Below are 20103 nucleotides of genomic sequence, written 5' to 3' on the forward strand. Positions count from 1 at the left end.
TGTAATTAGAGCTTCATTTGTTCTGTTTTTATGACCAAAGCACCTCATCATGTTTCTTTCAGACTAATATTCAATTTTCTATTCATTCTAGGTTCATTCAGCACCGGTTCATTCTTGACCCTATCTTTTTTTTTTTTTACAATACATACTTGTTTGCACTGCGTTCAGTTTATTGTGATATTTCTCCTGATATCTCCTACCCTCCTTTAATCCAACAAAGTAGACAAGAACATACTTCATACAGACTCTTTTGCTTCTTCTGATCAATATTCATTGTTTACAACAAACCATAAACAATCCACTACCTGCTGCCAGCATTTGCACGTATTAAAACATCTCCACTCGTTTTCCTAACTTTGGTCAATATTTTACCAACAGTATATAAATTCAATAATTTGCTTTAGTCTTTGTTACAATATATAACTTGCAGTCATTCACTTAAGTACATTTTCCCTCTTCAATATGACCGCCTTGTTATTTGAATAACTGATGGCTGATTCATATTTCTTGATATAATCTCTTTCACTGCCAATCATTGGGGTTCTCTGCCAACAACATGCTATTGTCTGCATACAAAGGTACATTCACAATTTTGCTGCTAGGCAATACATCCTTGACTTCATTACAAGCTTTCCTTATACATTCATCCATACCTGTATCAAACAACCAAAGAGACATTAGACTTTCTTGTCTTTTCCCTTGTTCAAGTTTTGAACAATTCATCAAGTATTTCATTATTTTCTCATGCTTACTTTCCTCACTGTCAAACTTCTCTGTAGATTGGAAACAATCTAAGTAACAGCAAATCTTTCAAAGTGTTGATTGATAATACTTATTAGAAGGAAAGTTAAAATCACAACATAAGAATTTTAATAAATGTTCTACTTTCAAATGAGAACCAGATATATCTATAAACTTCTAAAAGACAGATTATGAAGTCCAGACAAGATTGAAATTGTTGATGTTACCCTTTCAGGTAAACTAAGAATCCAATATTATGTAGAATGGTAGGTCTACTTTTATTGTACAGCTATATAACAGAACCTTGAAAATCTTAATGGGCTCCCCCCTCTCTTCCTTATCTTCATGAAAACTAGGGAATGTCTCATACTGGATTACATTCCTCCCATACTTCTTGTTTAGCTGACAGTTGTTTTAGTAGTAGTTTTTCATCCTGTCCTTCAAGACCATTTCTTCTGCTCTTTACTGCTAAGCCTGCTTACTCCAGTATTCACATTCATCAGCAAATTTAATTACCCCCAATAATTAGAATTGCAAAAGGAATATACAATAGCTGTAAATAATTTAAAATTACATTTAGGTTTCAGTCAAAGTCCATGTGTTGGACTATGAATGGGAGACCCAAATTCTAGTACTTCTCATGGAAACTCATCCTCTTTCAGCCCAACCTACCTGACAGAATTGATGGGAGAAAAATAAATCTTGTATTGCACTTAGATGTTAAGCATACACTAAATAAGTATACTAATTATTTTTCTTTTGTGAGGAGCACTCTCATTTATATAAAGACCCCAAAATACCAAGATGAAGTAAAATAATTGTTAAAATAGAGTGTCAACCTCCATCATCCTTTGCAAAACATGCAATGACTGGCATCTTACTAAACAATTTCCTATGAGAAATAGGCCACTTTAAAAATGTTATTCAAGTTCTTGACCATAATTCAAGTTCAGATCATAATCCAATGACAATTAAATGGAAAGGACAAAGAAGAAGATCTAGATGGACATTAAACAATGCTATTTTAAAGGAAAAAGACTTTACACAATGGATGGGCAAAGAATTGGCTTTCTTCTTCAGTGAAAATAAAAAAGAAGATACTTCAATGCAGAATGTTTGGGATACAATGAAGGCATATGCGAGAGGATTAATAATGGATTATACAAAGAAAGAGAATATTAGGAAGAGGCAAACTATCAAAGCTTTAGAAGATGATTATAAAGAACTGGAAAAAGAATTGCAGAATATGCCACAGAAAAAAGATATTAAATTCAAAATGGATATAATTAAACATAAGATGCGTCAGGCAGAGAAAGAAGAATTGGCACAAAAAATTGGAAGTGCTAAACAGAACTATTTTGAAGATGCAAACAAACCAGGTGGATGGCTAGCATACAAATTGAGAAAGGAGAAAGAATCTAGGAAAATAGTACAGTTAATAGATGATCAAGGCCAAATGTGTTATGGTAATAAGGAGAAAAAGACAATTTTCCGAGACTTTTATGGACAATTATATAAGCAGGAGGATTTTGATGAGGAAAGAATTTATCTACAAAATGCTAACCTACCTAAGATATCTGAAGAGACTGAAAAAATGTTAGAAAGTACTATAACAATGATGGAATTAACGGAAGCATTTAATAGGCAGAATAATGGAAAAGCACCAGGCCCAGACGGGCTCCCGGCAGAATTTTATAAAACACTACAAGAATCGTTGAGCACTCCACTGTTAGAAGTTATGAATGAAGTCATGTTAAATAAGAAAATACCCAAAACATGGTCAGAAGCTTATATCACACTTATTCCAAAAGAAGGGGCCGATCCATCACAAATTAAGAACTATAGACCTATTTCTTTACTGAATGCAGATTATAAAATTTTTGCTTCCATCTTGGCAGAAAGGCTTAAAAGATACCTAAATAACTTTATTCATCCTGACCAGAATGGATTCCTGCCAAAGAGACAAATTAGGGATAATATGAGGGTAATTTATGAGGCGCATCCTGAAAAACAAATGGCTTTGATATTTTTAGATGCCCCAAAGGCATTTGATAATGTGAACTGGAGATTCATGTTTTTGTTATTGGAACAGATGGGCTTTGCTAGAAAATTTATTCAAGCAATAGAAGCCATATATGATAAACAAACGGCAAGAGTGATGATAGAGGGAGATTTTACAGATTCTATTAACATAAGAAAAGGCACAAGACAAGGTTGCCCATTATCACCTTTGTTATTTGTATTGACTTTGGAAGTGCTGAATAGAAACATTAGAGAGGATCCAAATATAAAAGGAATGAAAATTAAGAAGGAGGAATTTAAATTGCAAGCCTTTGCGGATAATTTGGTTTTTATTTTGGAAGATCCTCTAGAAACAGCTTTAAAGCTACTGGAAAAGATAGAGATGTATGGTGAGATGGCGGGCTTGAAAATAAACAAAGATAAAACAAAGATCTTGACAAAGAATATGTTATTAAAACAAAGAGATGAACTGGCAGATTTATTGAAAATTCAAGTTACAAATAAGGTTAAATATTTGGGGATACATTTGACGTCAAGATGTACTACATTGAAAGAGAATAACTATATTAAACTTAAACAACAGATAGCATCTGATTTGAAGAAATGGGAAAACCTACAATTGTCATTGATAGGTAGAATTTCAACAATCAAGATGAATATTTTACCCAGAATTTTATATTTGTTCCAAACCATACCAATCAGACTTGGTAAAGATTACTTTGAAGAATTAAATAAAATTGTGTTGAAGTTTATATGGCAAGGTAAGAAAGCCAGAATAAAATTAAAACTTCTACAAGATGCTAGAATTAGAGGAGGATTTGGCCTTCCGAATTGGGAGTTGTACTACCAAGCTGCAAATTTAATATGGGTTAAAGAATGGATAATATTAAGAAAGACTAGATTGTTGACATTAGAAGGACATGATTTATTACTGGGATGGCATGCTTTTCTGTGGTATAAGGGAACTAAATCGCAGGGCTATTTTAGAAGGCATTATATAAGGGAGTCTTTATGGTTGAATTGGGAGAAAATTAAGAGAAAACGTTATTTTAAAATCCCAGTCTGGTTATCAACTATTGAAGCCTTTTCTTATCCTATAATATATGAGAAGGAACAAACAGTTAGATATGGGGAAATATTGGATGAAAAGAGTGAACTTAAAACAATGCAAAAACTAGAAGAACAAGGCATAAAGATGAATTGGTTTTCATATGCGCAAATTCATTCAAGGTATCTTATAGATTCTAAAGCGGAGGGATTTTATGATAAATTGACTGATTTAGACAGGATCTTGACAGGTACTGATGAAAAAGTGATTAAAAAATTATACAGTTATTTGTTGGAAATTTTATTAGAGGAGGAACAAGTTAAAGAAACGATGATTGTTTGGGGGAAGAATTTTGGATATGGGATTGATTTGGAGAAATGGAAAAAATTGTGATCTCAAAATTATAAAATGACAATGTCAACAGCTTATAAAGAAAACTTGTATAAGATGTTTTACAGGTAGCATTTTCCCCTGACAAGAATTGCAAGAATCTTTAAGAACAAATCTGAAAAGTGCTGGAAATGTCATCAGATACCTGGCTCATACTATCATATGTGGTGGACTTGTAAGGACGCTAGAAATATTGGACTAAGATTCGCATATGGTTGGAGAAAATGATAAAGACACATGTAAACTTGAAACCAGAGATTTTTTTATTTGGAATCTTACCTGATATATATAATAAAAATTTGAAGTATTTGATTGTAAATATATTAACAGTGGCTAGGATTGTATTTGCTAAAAACTGGAAGAGTGAGAAAACTCCATCAGAGGAAGAAATTATTAAGAAAATATTGGATTGTGCTGAAATGAGTAAATTGACATTTAAAATTAGAGAACAAGAAGATAAACAATTTTATGAAGTTTGGGATCTTTTTTATCAATGGTTAGATAATAAAACATAATAATAGAATATTCAGATTTAGCATATTTTTTTTCCTTTTTTTGATATTATCTTTATAAAACATTATCAAGATAGATTTGGTATGATCTTATGATTTATTGCAAAATAAACTAAGTAAACTATAGTTATCTCGTTAAAATATGAATTAACAAAATTATAGATAAATGATTTTTTTAGTGATGATATTAGGTTATAAAATTATTGATTGATAATATGAGCTATTATGTAATATAATTATATTAGTGACTAGGAAATGGATGCACAAAAAAAAAAGTGGTAAACCAACCGATGCACTGCTTGTAAATTTATGAAGAAGGATGATATTTTTATGTTTTATGTGTTATGTCTATGTTGTTTTGTCGTTAAAATAAATTTTTTTTAAAAAAAATGTTATTCAAGTTCAGAGGCTATATAAATATTAACATACTCTTTCTCTCTGCATAATATATGCATCAGATTATACATTGCTAATTATGTAATGAGTATATTCTGATATATTTTTCCTGTTGCTTTAATTTTCAGAAATCTATCATATATAGCAATAAAAGGTACAAATACACAGACGCAATTAGGAAATATTCTTGTTCGAATACACATCAAATTTGTTATCATGCTTTCATTCATTCAGCAAAATGACATGGCAAAAGGAAACCGCTTTTCAGTTTAGAAAAGTGAAGCTAATATCAAAGTTAAGCATGATTGCCAGAGAATACTTTTAGAAAAGCAGCGAACCAGCCTAATTAGTTTCAGAAAGCAGCGAACCAGCCTAATTAAAGCATTCTGAAAGTGCCCTTTTTATATGAAAAAAATAAAATCAACTACTGCTATGATTCCCATAGTTGTATTCATATTCATCACTTTGAAAGATTTTTTTTTTAAAATAAGATTTTAAGCAAAACGTTAAAAAGAACTCTTCGTGTTATATTCTTTAATTAAAATTAGAAATTAGGGAATGGGATTAATGGGAGAAAAGGCTAAATGGGGATTATCACAGAATGATGGGAGTTAGAAGACAGCATGTAGAAACTATTTGATTATTTATATTTATCATATATCTGGGGGAGGAGAATCTTAATTTAAAGGAAATCATTCTTTCTTAACCCAGCTTGGTGGCAACACTTAGTCTACTTAAAAATCTGAGCAGGATCAACTCTGGATAGGAGTTGAGATAAGAATCTTCCAAAAACACCCAGATTAGTCTAGGAAGTTGACAAAACATGAAGGCAATGTCCAGCTACTTGTATATCACACCAAGAAAAGTCAGGACTGTCCATGATGTGACTAGTTTTTGTTGTAGTCTAGAAAAATAAACATTACGTCAGAAATGGTGTAGGGTCTCCCGCTTGGGCAGGGGGTTGGACTAGATGACCTATAAGATCCCTTCCAACTCTGATTATCTGTTATCTGTTAACACAGGGGCAAGCAATATTATCAATGGTTTTAAAGTGGTTCTATTTATAAAATAATTTAATAGCCCCATTTTTTCTTTTTAAATTATAGTGATTATAAACTTTGAAGTGTCATTATTTCATTACCTCTGCTGTGCATAGGCAGACTTTTCTTTCAGTACAATAAAAATTATTTTACCCAACATATCAAGTTCTTAAAATTTTGAGCATAAAGAAGCAAATTTGTGCATGCTTTTTAGTTGCAGTATATGCTTTTTATATTTCCACACTTGAGAAAGAGGAATGTATTCCAGTACTAAGGATAATGTATCTGGAAGAATATGTGTTACTTTATATGGATGTGTTGGAACTAGATTTTCAATGAATCTTTCTAAACGTGTCACAGTTGCCCATTAATTTTGTCTAGAAATGACAGTTTTTGGATTGGTATACAAGTCTCAGGGCCAAACTAGATTTTGTTAAATGCAACTTTTTGCAGGTATGTGCAGGGGAAAAAAGTGAAACGGGAAACACAGGGATGAATCTTGAGTTCATGTCCAAATCACAATTCCTATGAACAAGGAGGGGAATCTTTACATTTGTGAATAAGTTTGAAGCTTTAAAAATCAATCAGAGGGGACCTGATGAAGGCCGTCATGAGACAATATTATTTGTGCTACAGTTAATTAAAATTTCTCTGGCCTCACAAACTGCCATTTTATCACCTCCAAAGTCAGTGAGAGGAACTGTCATGATTGTGAGCTTGGTTGTCAGTGTTTCTACCTTGTCAACATACTTTCATTGAAAAGTTTCTCTTTTTTATAAATCATGTAACTGAATGTCAGACAATTGGTAATATGTGGCATTGAAATTTATTAAAAGGATGATCCTCATTAAAAAAAAACTCAAAGAGCATGAAGATAATCCAACAATGTATAATTGTAAGTAGAATAAAGTTCACTCCAATTTGAATAAAATAGTGAATACTTTAGTTTGTCCAGAATTAATCTAAACCAATGCTTTCAAAGTTGAATACATTACATGCAGCTTGTTCGCATTGCTAAAATTGTATGGTAAAGAAACACAGGTGAATTAAAGTCTGAAATCCTACAAATGTTCTAGTTGCCAGTACTGCCTGACCATGCTGTGATGTGAGTCATGTGACTCAGCAGGGAGTAGCGGTGAGGTTTCTATAATACTGCAATGAATAGGGAAGGGAGATGGCAGAGTAGCATGCAGGCCAGTCAGTACCCATTTTAAAAAATATCATACAGAGGTAGAACTTGCTTAAGTAACCTGTGTAATATTGGTGCTGTTCGGTGCTATCTGACAACAAAGCACCAGAGTTGCATTCTCGAATGATCCAGCTTGATTTTAATCCTGTGAGAAGAACGGTAGGAAATAAATTTGCATACAGTATCTTGGCATTTAACTTGGGTAGGTAGATATGATTTGACGTACCAATATGACTATTTTTCTTAAATATAACTGCTTATTTTTATATGAAGAATGGCCAGATTGGCCCTGAAGCATGCACTGCTCAGTCTTAGAATTCATAATAAAGAACCAAGATGAAATGGAAATGAAATGTTACAATCAAAACAATTTTACTTGTTGAATTGGAATGTTTACTTGAAGACTTGCAATTTGTTTGAAAATCATACACAAAGCAAGAACATTCATAGGTACTTTAAAGATCTAGCCTTACTGTTAGTACTCATCATCAAACATGACCTAGAGTTTCACAATCAAACTCAATAAACAAATGTCTTCTATCCATCTTATATCACTAAAATCTGAATTGGATCCAAACTTAGATGTGTGCAGTGGAGTTGATGCAAATGGACTTCACTCTCTCCTTACTCGTCAAAATAATTTATCCTGTGAGATGGGGGCAGGAGACTTTATAAATCATTTAAATAAACATTTAAAAAAATTAAGATCAAGAAATCAAGACAAGGGTTGACTTATGTAATGACAAATTAATTATGGAAAATTTTGCATAAATGAGCTTTCTAACAGCAGGCCACACATTTTATTGTCAGGGCTATTTGCCAAGGCAGTTCCAATTATTTGTATTATTAACATGGGCTACGCAAATTAGCCATAGATGAATAGCTTACAGAAGCACAAAGAGTCAGACATGAGTTTGAAAAGTCAATTTTCATCATTTTTTTATATGCATGAAAAAATCTTCAGAACTAATATATGTATGAAGGGAAAGTTACACGTTTTCTCACTGATGTCTCTGCAAAATTTTAGCACAAGCTTAAGGGTTCATTGTATTTTTTCTGGATGAGCAACATGAAAGGTTTTATTATAATTTCTCAGAGGATATTAAGATCCCACTAGGCTTTTCTTTTGATAAGAAGCCTGTCACCATACAAGGTGCAATGCCAGTCAGGAGTAAAAGAAAACACAATCCTTGATGAAACTCTACAACATCTCAATAAGAGGAGTAATATGAGTTGAGTGGTAACCCCTTCTTTCAGGGGTGGGATTCTACCAGTCCGGATCGATTCTATAGAACCAGTAGTTGCGATTCTGCACAGTTCAGAGAACCAGCAAATCCTGCACCTGGCTGGCTCTGCCCCTCTCCACCCGCCCCACCCATCCTCACCCAGTTAGTCCTTACTGCACGCATGCCCGACATCGCTGACTGCATTGTCCCGTGCCCAGTCACTCCTTAAGGTATTTCTTTCCCCACCTCCCAACGATCAGTTGTTCCTATGATCAGCTGTGCCAGGATCCCCCTCGCTGTCTTACTGCTTCGCCCAGGAGGCTTCCGAGGCCCAGGAGGAAAAAGGGGGCATGGCGAGGGGGGCACGGGGAGATGCACCCCCCCACGCTCCATTTTTTGCCTTCCTGAGCCCCAGGGAAGCTTCCTGGGAGCAAAAATGCCCCCCAGGAGGCTTCCCTGAGACCTAGGAGGCAAAAAAATGGAGGGGAGTGTGCTGTATAAAAGCCAGGCCCACCAGTCACAAGGCCACACCCACCTAACCACACCCCCTTAGCCATATCCACAGAGCCAGTTGTTAAAAAATTTGAATCCCACCCCTGCCTTCCTTCCCAAATCTTATCTTGTTCACATGGAGAATTCCTGTAAAGAAAAGAGGACTGTGGCCTAAATCTCTTCTTTGGAAATCAAGGACAGATTTACAATCAACAATCTTCAGAATTGATAATTCACGTTATTAGATTTTGTTTTTAAGAGACTGGATGGAGACACCCAGTGGTAGTAATTAGAAGAGAATGCACAATTATTCTCATTTTCTCATTTATAGAAGTTCTTTTAAAAAAATAATAATGGGAGAAATAGTGAGAAAAGATGGGAGCATTAAAATGGTGAGTGGAAACTTTCTAATTTCTCAGGAAGTATTGACTGAAAGTATTTGTGTGGAAATATTTTCTTTTTTTCTCTGTCTCTTTTAGCCTCCCAAGTACAAAGAAAAAAAAACTGCTCTAGAAAGGTAAATGGAAAGAGAGGCTGGAAACTCAGGATAAAAGAATCTTGAGCTGTGAGAAATTGGGTGGTATAGAATTACCATATTGGAATGGATGAATGAACAAATAAATTAATATTGCCTTTTTTTCTCACCTCTGGAGATGGCAGCAATTTCAAAAGTTTATCTAACAGAACAGATGTCCAGTATTTAGATGTTCAGTATTTAGCAGTATTAAAATTCAATCCTTGAAGAATTGCATTTACAAAATGATGGACAAATTATTTCCAAAGTAACTTAAAACAATATCAAAATCTTAAAGAAATGCAATTATATCATATAACTATATGTAAATAAACATTAACAGAAGATGATTGATGGTGATAAAGAACTCAAGAAGTTCAAACTTAAGGAATAGTCAGTGGCTTTTTAAAAAATCGTAATATAGTTAGTGAAATATTTATGGATTCTGATGAACCATGTATAAAAAACCCTGAATAAATTAAATAAGCCATGTTTAGAAGCAATTAAAGTTTTTCATTGCACAAATGTATGAAAACAAATCTGATTAAATCTTTATTAGAGCATAAGGGAACTGGATACGGCCATTAGAAGGTATAAAAGTACGATCATTAAAAAAGTATAAAGTGTAAAAAGGTATAAACATCATGACTAAAAATAAAAATTTAAATTTAAAAGAGAGAGATTTAAGCAATTATTAAATTCTTTTGTGGAAATAAATGAGATTGAAAATTTAAATTTCTCTGGATTACAAATTAAAATATCAAAAGTTGAAAATATTAGAAGTGGTTTGATAGGAAAATTACCATAATTTTTATATTGCCTGTAATATAATACTAGATTAAAGGAAAGGAATGTAAGCCTTTTTGGCTTTGAGGACTTAGCTTTTCATCTGTAAATTACCATTTAAATTGAACTACTATTTTGTTGATTTTTTTTCCATCTCGATTATTTTATTTTAATTACAAATTTTCAATTATTTCAATTACAATGATTCTATAAGTTGCTCTGGAAAACCTTTGCCATGAAAGTAGAATACAAGTTATATAAAATAGCTAATTATCAAATTATATGTCATTTGGTATTTCTAAAAGTTGGGGTTGCCCTAATCTAACCCTTTATAAACCAATCAGTAAAATTATAAGTGGTTTCTGTGAGTATCAAATGGCTCTGTTTTTTCATAGCCCAAGGACTATTTTATTTCAGTTACATCCCTCTGGAATGAAAGAGATCACTATCCATTACCTAACAATTGAAAAAAATTTCATAAATAGCCAGATTCTAACTATAACCAGGTTCTAAGTCTGGCTTTAATGAAGCAGACTGAAATTTCTCCTCAAAGTAATACCATAAATGCAATTGAAACCTCAATAGGAATGGCTGACATACTTCACCAAGAAAAACTGGGAAAAAGAAAAATGGCTTTATAGCTGGTTTGCAAAGGATTTAAGTGTGCAATTCTTTGATCCTTCATTAAAAAAACTTCAACCACAAATTATTTACAAAATAATACATAGAAATAATACATAGAAAGTAAAATAAGTGCACCCACTTTTTGTGTGAATGCTGGTATGATTGTGCAGAATATTGCAATTTTCATGAAACTTGTCATCAATAGCTCATTTAGAAAGGATAAAATTAGCACTGAGAACATGACTGATTTACACTTAATGCTGCAAGTTAGTTTCCATCCCATTTGAGCCAATTGTAAATGCCGAAGAACAGAATGACCCTTGAGTCGCCTCTGAATGGATAGTTATTAATATAAGCTAAATAGCTGTAGAGCATCTTCTAGTATTTCCTGAAATCCTGCTATGAATAATGAAGATTTAATTGCAAACCTGTATTTTTTCTGTAAGTTAGAAAAATAAAAACATTAATGATGTTAATGTTAAACTTCTAAGAAAGGCCAACATATCTAGAATGATCTTAACGGACAATTATAATATGTTGGCGTTCAATACGTACTATATTAAGATACGTGGATTTATCACTGAACAGTACTTGTCAGTTTAACTTTTTAATAAGTGCCAATAATGTTTTGAAAAGAACACAATATATGTGCTGTGTATTACATAGGACTTACCTCTTTGCTTTCTTCCAGATCTGACTCACTGCTAAACTCCTCTGTATTTAAATTTTCAAAATCTGATTCTCCAACAGCAATGGGTACTGTCACAGTTACACTTGGGTTATTTATGAATGACATATAATCACTTTCATCAATGATGTATTTTTCCACGCTGCTTCCTATGCCGCTGGTAGTCCCATTGCCATCTTTCAGATAGTTAAAATCTTTGCCAATATCTACTATCACATGATTGGAAATGCAACTGTCTTTCTTATTGTTTAGATCTTCAAGGGGCTTGATTTCATCCAAAGCCTTTTGTTTTCTCACAAACGCCTTTTGTACAAATTCATGAGCTTTTCTTTTTATATAATCTATTCCTTTCTGAATCCTAGCCACTGCAATTTGGAGATTGTTCATTTCATTATCATCATCTGTAGCAGCAAGATTGTCTGAACTGAAGGAGCTCAGGAGCAAGGCCAGAAAAAGATTCAAAACCTATTAAAAGAAAAACAGGGTCACTCCGTTTATCATGTTATTGGCCACAAGGTTTGAATATTTTGTGTAAGTGTTGCTTCTTCTTGATTACTTGATTATATCAGACTATTTTAATGCCTATGTTCTGCTTCCTAATCTCATATCTTTTTTGAACATAAAGAACCAATACTGAAATAGATCAGCATTATTATTAACCCACTTCTGTGTTAGGTGATATTCTCTGATATTCTCAATAATAATTTGGTTATTTAAGATTCTCTAACACTGTTACTGACTAAACGTAATAATTCAGATTTCCTAATCATGATTTGCACTTTTGATCTAAGATTAGCATCCTTCACAGCCAAAAAGATTTCTCTATGTGTAGCATAGACATCATAGAGTTAATTGGATCAATGATCTGACTTCATATAAAGTAAAGTTCCTGTGCTTCCCTGATAAAAAAGGATAAGTAGTCCATGACAATTATAACAGAAGTACCCTTAAAAAGTACTCTCCTGCCCACCTAGCAGTTCAAAAGCATGCAAAGACGAGTAGATTAATAGGTACCACTTTAGTGGGAAGGTAACAGTGTTTCGTGTGCCTTTGGCTTATAGTTATGCTGGCCACATGACCATGGAAAATGTCTTTGGACAATGTTGGCATCCTTGGCCAAGAAATGGAGGAGAGTACTACAGCCTCAACTAGGACACAACTGGACAGAACATCTTTATCTTTTACTCTTAAAAAATACCCTACTATTTTTGAATGTTGAAGTGGAAAGATTTTTCTACGTGTACAGAAAGGCAGAGATATCATTCATATATATATATATAGTATTTGTACGACCTTCTGACTAGAAAAGTTAAAAAAAATATCAAAACTGATTTAAATTTTATGTCAATTTTAAATGTCAATATTTAAATAATTCAGTTGTAATGTTTCAATTGCCTTAAGTGGACATTTGTTTGATACATACCACTAAATTGCCAATCACCATGACCATCATGAAGACAGTAAGGCACATGGGTTGTCCAGCAACCTCCATACAATCCCACATAGTCTCTATCCATTCTCCACAAAGAACTCGAAAGACAATCAAGAAAGAATGAAAAAAATCATTCATGTGCCAGCGTGGGAGTTCACAGTCATTGGAAATCTTGCAAACACATTCCTTGTAGTTTTTGCCAAACAACTGCATTCCAACCACAGCAAAAATGAAGACAATGATAGCCAAAACCAAAGTCAAATTTCCCAAGGCACCTACTGAATTGCCAATAATCTTTATCAACATGTTTAATGTTGGCCAAGATTTTGCCAGTTTGAAAACTCGAAGCTGAAAAAATAAAAGCACACAGGCATCAGTAACAGTGTTAATTACTTTTGATTTTAATTACTTTTAATTCATAATAAATATTGATCAATATTTTCTTAGGTATTCAATTCATCAAGAATTTAATCTTGTTTAGAAATTCTGCTCCTGAAAATGGACACTGGATTAGAAATCCATGTGAGGGTTCTCTAGAATATGTAAAATCAATATATATTGGTGGCTTTAAGTAATTGTGTTTGAGACTCAAGATGTGTACAAACCTATTTTGGAAAAGATCTTATTGGTCTTGATGAATTTAATACCTAAGAAAATATTGGTCAATATTTTTTATTCTGCTGCTATATTTTTTAATGCTGTTAGCTGCTGACTTATTTTATTTTTGCACAACATTCAGATATCAGAATACAGTATGTATATTCACAATTTGATTACTCTGAACACATAATATGATCAAAATGTTTCTTGAAACCTCCTATGGATATTTACCAATCTGAAAGATCTTAGAACTGATAATCCTTCCACATTTGCAAGACCCAACTCCATCAAACTCAGGCTGACTATGATGCCATCAAAAATATTCCAGCCTTCTTGGAAATAATAATAAGGATCCATGGCAATTATTTTGAGAAACATTTCTGCTGTGAAGATGCCAGTAAACACCTACATACAAAAAAATATCATTTGTCATCATCCAACAGTGAACAGTCTATTCATAAAAATGTTGTTGAGAAAGATAAAGGGAAATATAAAAAAAATACCTCCAATTGAAGAGTTTGCTATTTTGAGAAATGGAAACATGTATCTTGATATGTGCTTACCACAATTTTTGTATATCCTTACCACTAGGCATAAGATTCAGTCTCACACACTTCCCGTTCATAAGGAAGCTATCCCATAAGTTTTTCCCCAGTATTCTTTATCTAGTAGAAGTCAGATCAGGATCTATAGGTACATCTCTGGGCATCTATAATAAATTATTAGATTACATTTCTGATTGACCTTCCCTCCACTAGCAATAGCAACTGTTAGATATTCAATGGGGAAAAGTCAGTGATGTCAGACTTCCCCCGTTGGTTCATTTTCCAGGTGGGAAAATGAACAGCTGTCAGTGGCTGAAATTGTGGACAGCAGCCTGTAAAAAGAACACCAGGCACACTGGGCGGCAGTCTTTTATTCAGAGCTAAATAAAGAAATCCTTTCCTTCTATCATTGTCCTGCCTCTTCAATCTAGCCCATATCTAACACCGGTGACGAAGGTGGGATTCTAGAAGAGAACAAGGGAAACGAGGCGAAGATGGAAAATTCTTACAACAGAATGCTGCTATCACCGTGCTGATCATCAGAATGTCCACCCACGCTCAACCAGAACCTTTTGATCCAAAAAAGCATGACTGGGTCACGTACATGGGACAATTCGAATGTTTTTAGAAGCAAATTCACTGCAGGATACAACAGAACAGAGGAAGAGAGTCTATTCCTGGGATATTGTGGAAATCGCCTCTACAAAACAGCTAGAACCCTAGCTGCTCCCAAAGATGTGAAAACAATGGAATGGAAAGAATTACAGAAGATGTTAGAAGAACATTATGCTCCCGCTGCATTGTCACTGGCTCACTGACTTGACTTTTACCGCAGAGAACAGAAACCAGGTGAGACCATAAATGATTATCTTACAAACCTACGAGATATTGCTGCAGGCTGTGAGTTTGAAAATATGGAAATAACTTTAAGAGATAGAATTGTAGTTGGAATGAGGGAGCTGAGATTGCAAAGGAAGCTGATAACTCAAAAGAGCAACTCTTTAAAAGAAGTAATAGAGGGAGCCCGAGCAGCAGAAATCTCAGAAAAACTAGCAGCTAAAATTGAGAAATCCAAGAGCGTTCACTCAGCATGGGGGACGACCAGCAAATATCAGGGAGAGGGGGAGATTGGAGAACTCTCCAAAGAAGAGGAGGAAGAAATACATAGAATAAAACCTGATAGAAGATCAGGGCCCCAAGGCACGAGCCAGAGCCCCCTATGGTGTGCAGGCTGTAAAGGGAACCACGCCCGGGTGGTTTGCAAATTCAGGGATACAATCTGCCGTCGATGCGAGAGAAGGGGGCACATTGCTGAAGCAGCATACCCCAGTTCAGAGACAAGCAGGGTTCCCTAATCATCCACGTGGTGCACAACAAAGGGAATTCCAGAGACCTCCTCATTTAAATTACAGGAGGGAAGAGAATAGAATGGAGAAGGACAGAGGCTATGAGCACACAATAGTGGGGCATTCTGATTACCATAAATCAAAGAAATTCAATATCACAGTGATAATAGGAGAAAAACCTTGTGATATGGAAATTGACTCCGAATCCTACGTATCTATGGTGTCCTGGACAATTATAAAAGAAGCGAGCCCTGGCATAACTCGACAACAACTAAAACCATGTTTAATACTAAAAGATTTCCAAGGGAACAGAATTCCCCTGTTAGGAAGAGGAATTTTTCCAGTAAAATTCAGAAACTTCCCCGGTGAATTGCCTTTAACCATCATGGACAAAGAAGTACCAAGCCTCCTCGGAATAGAATGGTTTAGATCCATAGGAGTGGAAGTGACCATTCACACCATGCAAGTGGAGGAGCACAATCAAATGAGAGAGGACCTGCAGTCTGAATTCAAGGATGTGTCCGACGGAACTCTAGGCAAGTATAAGGGGACCCCTATTTTCTTCAACCTTGATCCAAAAGTTCCACCTGTCAGAATAAAACCAAGGCGAGTCCCTTTCTCCTTGAGACCCAAAGTGGATGAACAATTAGATAAACTCATAGCCCAGGGAGTACATAGCCCAGGGAGTACTCCCGCTAAGTGGGAGACCCCTATAATCACTCCAGTTAAGTCAGAGGGATCAGTTCGAATCTGTGCTAATTATAAAATTTCCCTGAATACTGCATTGCAACAGAGATCATACCCAGTGCAGGTTGTACAACATCCGTTGCATTCACCCATATCTAACAGCAACTATTAGAAAAGTCTATGGAAAAGTAGAAAAAAATTGGGAACGAATATTTGTGCAAAGAGATCTTTTGAATTTACTTCTGATATTCATCACAAATTCCTGGACTGAATATATATAAAGTACTCAGATTTATTATGTACTTTATTCTTTTAACTATCTGTCTATTGCCATTATTTTGCTTCTGAATGTTTTGCTGGAACTTCTAGGTTCTGATCTCTGCCCTCCCACTAAAGACCCCAATCATAAACCATTTGTCTATTTTATATGGTTGTGCATCTCTAGAATTTCTCACTACTTTTTCTTTTAAACAGGTGATTCCCTGGATTGAATATAAGCATGCAAAGTAAGGTCTATACAATCAAGCTTTTTCTGAAGAGGTGATTGTGAGCATTTATATTTCTAAAAAAGTTACAGTTTTATAACTCCAACTCACCATTATGTATTCACTAATAAAAGAGTTAAAATCCAATTATACGTTCACCTCCTTTACATTTTACCAACTATAAAATTGGCAATAGAAATTCAATGTCTGTGTCTGTCTGTCTGGTTTACAATTAAAAAAAAATATGTTGCTTCACTAGTAGTTTCTTTCAGCATTTTGCCTCAAGACAGGATTTCTGATGGGCAGCTAAATGTCCATTGATCTAGTTCCTCTTATTCTTCAGTGTTTATCATTTGTCTTCCTGACTCCCCTGTAGCTGCTGATGGAAACAGCAGTGAAGAAAACAAATCCTTCCAGAAATTGCCAGATTTTGTAAGCAGCAGATCTCATGCCCTCCTTGCACTTCAGCTTCATATGTAGAATTCAAAATATTACTAGTATTAAAATCAGTCAAATTTCAGTCATGGCATATTGATTTGAATGGAACCCTGAAGGATGACTTAAACTAGATCTAAGCAGAGTCCAGAAATTCAGCAATCTATCCAATAAATGTAATTCTTTGCTCTTTTATGCGATTCCGGAAGACTTACCAAGTTTCCAACGGACAGTACATTATTAAACTGTTGAGTCATTGGGTAATGTTCCATTGCCATAAACAAAGTATTTAAAACAATGCAGATGGTAATAGCAAGGTCAACAAATGGATCCATCACAATCAAATTAACAATATGCTTTATTTTCAGCCAAGGAGTGCAGCAATCCCAGATTAAGCACATGTTAGCAAATTTGTACCAGCAGGGAGGACACTTCTGCCTGGATTCCTCAAGTTCTAGAAAGAGCGAAAAAGAAAGCATATGGAAAGACAATGTTCCAAAAGTTACCCAGTTTATCCATTCAACATATGTTAAGAAACCAGCACGGCAGCGATTCTAGGAATAACTTTCCTCTGCAACAAGGGCTCATCTTATTTTTTACAAATGGCCAGAAAAATGCAAACAACTATTCTTTACTAAACATGGATTGAGAGAAGAGGCATATTAGCAATATTTTTCTTTTATGTGTAGTGGGGATAAGGGATCTTCCTCTGTCTTCCTCTCTGGTAGCCACATATCAATGACTTGCTTGACTATGATTTAGGGTTGGGCAAGTTCCGAAGAGAGAATCCATCCAAAGTTGCTTCATGAAACAGCTCCACATTATTTGTATCAGTGCAGCAAAATGGCTGCATTACTTCTATAAAGTCCATAAAAAGATGTTTATACAGCTTCCTCCAGGACTCCTGCAACCTTCTCTGGCACTTTCAGAATATGAAAGAGGATTCTGTACGTAGAAGTGTCAGAGGAGCTTCTGTCTACCTGTGCTATCTCTCCTAACCCTTCTTCTAGTTTTTGCAAGTGAGGATGAGGCAAAGCAGAAGAAGAGATAAAAAATTACACTGAAGTGATGAGGCAACAGGAACCCCCTTATCAGGGTAAATTGCATGCATCTTTGTTGAGACATAACACATCATTTCTGGCAAAAGGCCTACTGTAGTTAAGAGTTTCAATTGGCATTTAGGAAATAGGACTACACTGTGATCTGACACCACACACCCAACCCATGATTGGTGTTATACCTAAATCTGTGCCAACTTACAGAAATATTTGAAACTACTTTGCAAATCGTATGTATTATATTCATGTTAACCGTGCTTTGCTGTTATGTTTGCGTTTGAATATTATGAAAAACCAGAGTAGGCAAGATCTAATTAGAACCCTGTTTTAGCTGAAGAAATCATTGCAACATGAAAATCAGAGTAAACAGAGAAAACTGAAAGCAGAAAAGAAGCACTATTCTGCTCCATTTTGATTGGCTCTTTGAACTAAATAATCCAGAAGATTATTAGAGTACTCTACCTGACTCTGTGGTTTCTTCCCCAAACCCCCAAAACTTTAACCTTAGACTGTCTACTATTCACCTTTCCTAAGAGGTCTGTAGGGGGCATGTATAAGCGCACCGTGCCTACCGTCCCTGTCCTATTGTTTCTTTATTTTTCTTATATGTATCCATTTCATGTATTCATAACTATGTATATACTTATACCTATTATCTTGTAAGCGATTGACTAATCAAATAAATAAAATAAAAATAAATAAAGATTAGAACATTAAGAATTCTCTCCTAGAACAAATCTGGTGTCTTTTTTAGGTCTTAACACTATATCCACAGTACTAGTAATAAGGAAAAAAGTTTATATCGAGAAAACAAAAATCAATAGCCACCAACAAAATAATAACATTTAAATTAATGACTATGAAGATGTTTGTTTTTGAAATGGAAATTCAGCTTTTGCCCTCTGAATTTTAGAAGCGTTGTTTACATGGGATGCTTACCTTCCATTGTGTTGGTAAGTATGCTAGCTATACTCATTGCTCTTTGCCTTGCAGTAGGATCAGAGAGAAAATCCATTGACATATGGTAGGAACTGGAGCGCCTTTTTCTTAGTTCTGTTTCTGTAGTGGTACCCTGAAAGTATAGGATTTATGAATTGGAAGAATAGGGTTATTTTTGACTTGTAAAAACAGACTATGCATGAACAGAATACTAAAGGTGGCAATATTCAATTCTTTGATATATTTCCTGCATATAAAAAGTGAGTGAGAGAGATAATTTGGCTTGAACAATCATTTTTATTATCAAGCTTAGTGCATCTTGGCTCAATGCTTGTTTGCAAAAGTTTCCCCAGAAGTAGTTACAGAAAATATTAACTCTCTATAGTCATCTGTCATCTGGATTTCTTCTGCTCAAATATTCCTAATTAGGAATCGATCGGAAGCAATCGATTTAAAGATGCCTTAAGAATTTATTAAGGACCTTAAGGATTTAGTTGATTATATTTGCATACTAATAAAAAGTTACATCAACTTCAATTTATAATGCTCAAATTTATTGTGAACTAGGCTTATAATTTTCCCCTTTCCATTTCTCCATTCTATTTGCATAGTATGAAAGTGAGTTTTTTTTTAAGAGCAGAGAAACAAAGTCTGGTATGAAACTCATTGATCAGCATCATTACCCATCTAGCAATTGTCATTAATGACTAAAGGTACTACTGGGTAGGTCTACTTTGTATAAATATGCACAGTCTGGACATGGCAGCAAAGGGTCTCTTTTCTGTATTTTTGCTGCCATTTAGTGGCCATTTGAATTTGTGAAGCCTGAATTTTCATTTCTTTTAATCGGAAGCATTTGGAATCATATTATATGAAGAAGCAGCATTGCTCTGACACTGTCCTTGACT

At 34.5% G+C, this 20103-nt stretch overlaps 1 protein-coding gene across 2 annotated transcripts in view; it reads right to left on the minus strand.

The window, feature by feature from the left end:
- SCN2A (sodium voltage-gated channel alpha subunit 2) overlaps positions 1 to 20103 on the minus strand; it is a 108405-nt gene that overhangs the window by 17572 nt on the left and 70730 nt on the right. For both annotated transcript variants that reach the window (XM_087920031.1, XM_087920030.1), the window contains 5 exons: positions 19196 to 19328; positions 17414 to 17652; positions 13932 to 14105; positions 13092 to 13448; positions 11654 to 12133 (listed from right to left, as the gene is read on the minus strand). In XM_087920031.1, the coding sequence (XP_087776157.1) occupies positions 11654 to 12133; positions 13092 to 13448; positions 13932 to 14105; positions 17414 to 17652; positions 19196 to 19328 (1383 nt within the window). The remainder of the gene's footprint in view (positions 1 to 11653; positions 12134 to 13091; positions 13449 to 13931; positions 14106 to 17413; positions 17653 to 19195; positions 19329 to 20103) is intronic.

The sequence above is a fragment of the Pseudonaja textilis genome, chromosome 1 (genome assembly GCF_049901715.1).
Source record: "Pseudonaja textilis isolate UNSWEBS1 chromosome 1, rPseTex1.2, whole genome shotgun sequence".
Taxonomy (NCBI): Eukaryota; Metazoa; Chordata; class Lepidosauria; order Squamata; family Elapidae; genus Pseudonaja; species Pseudonaja textilis.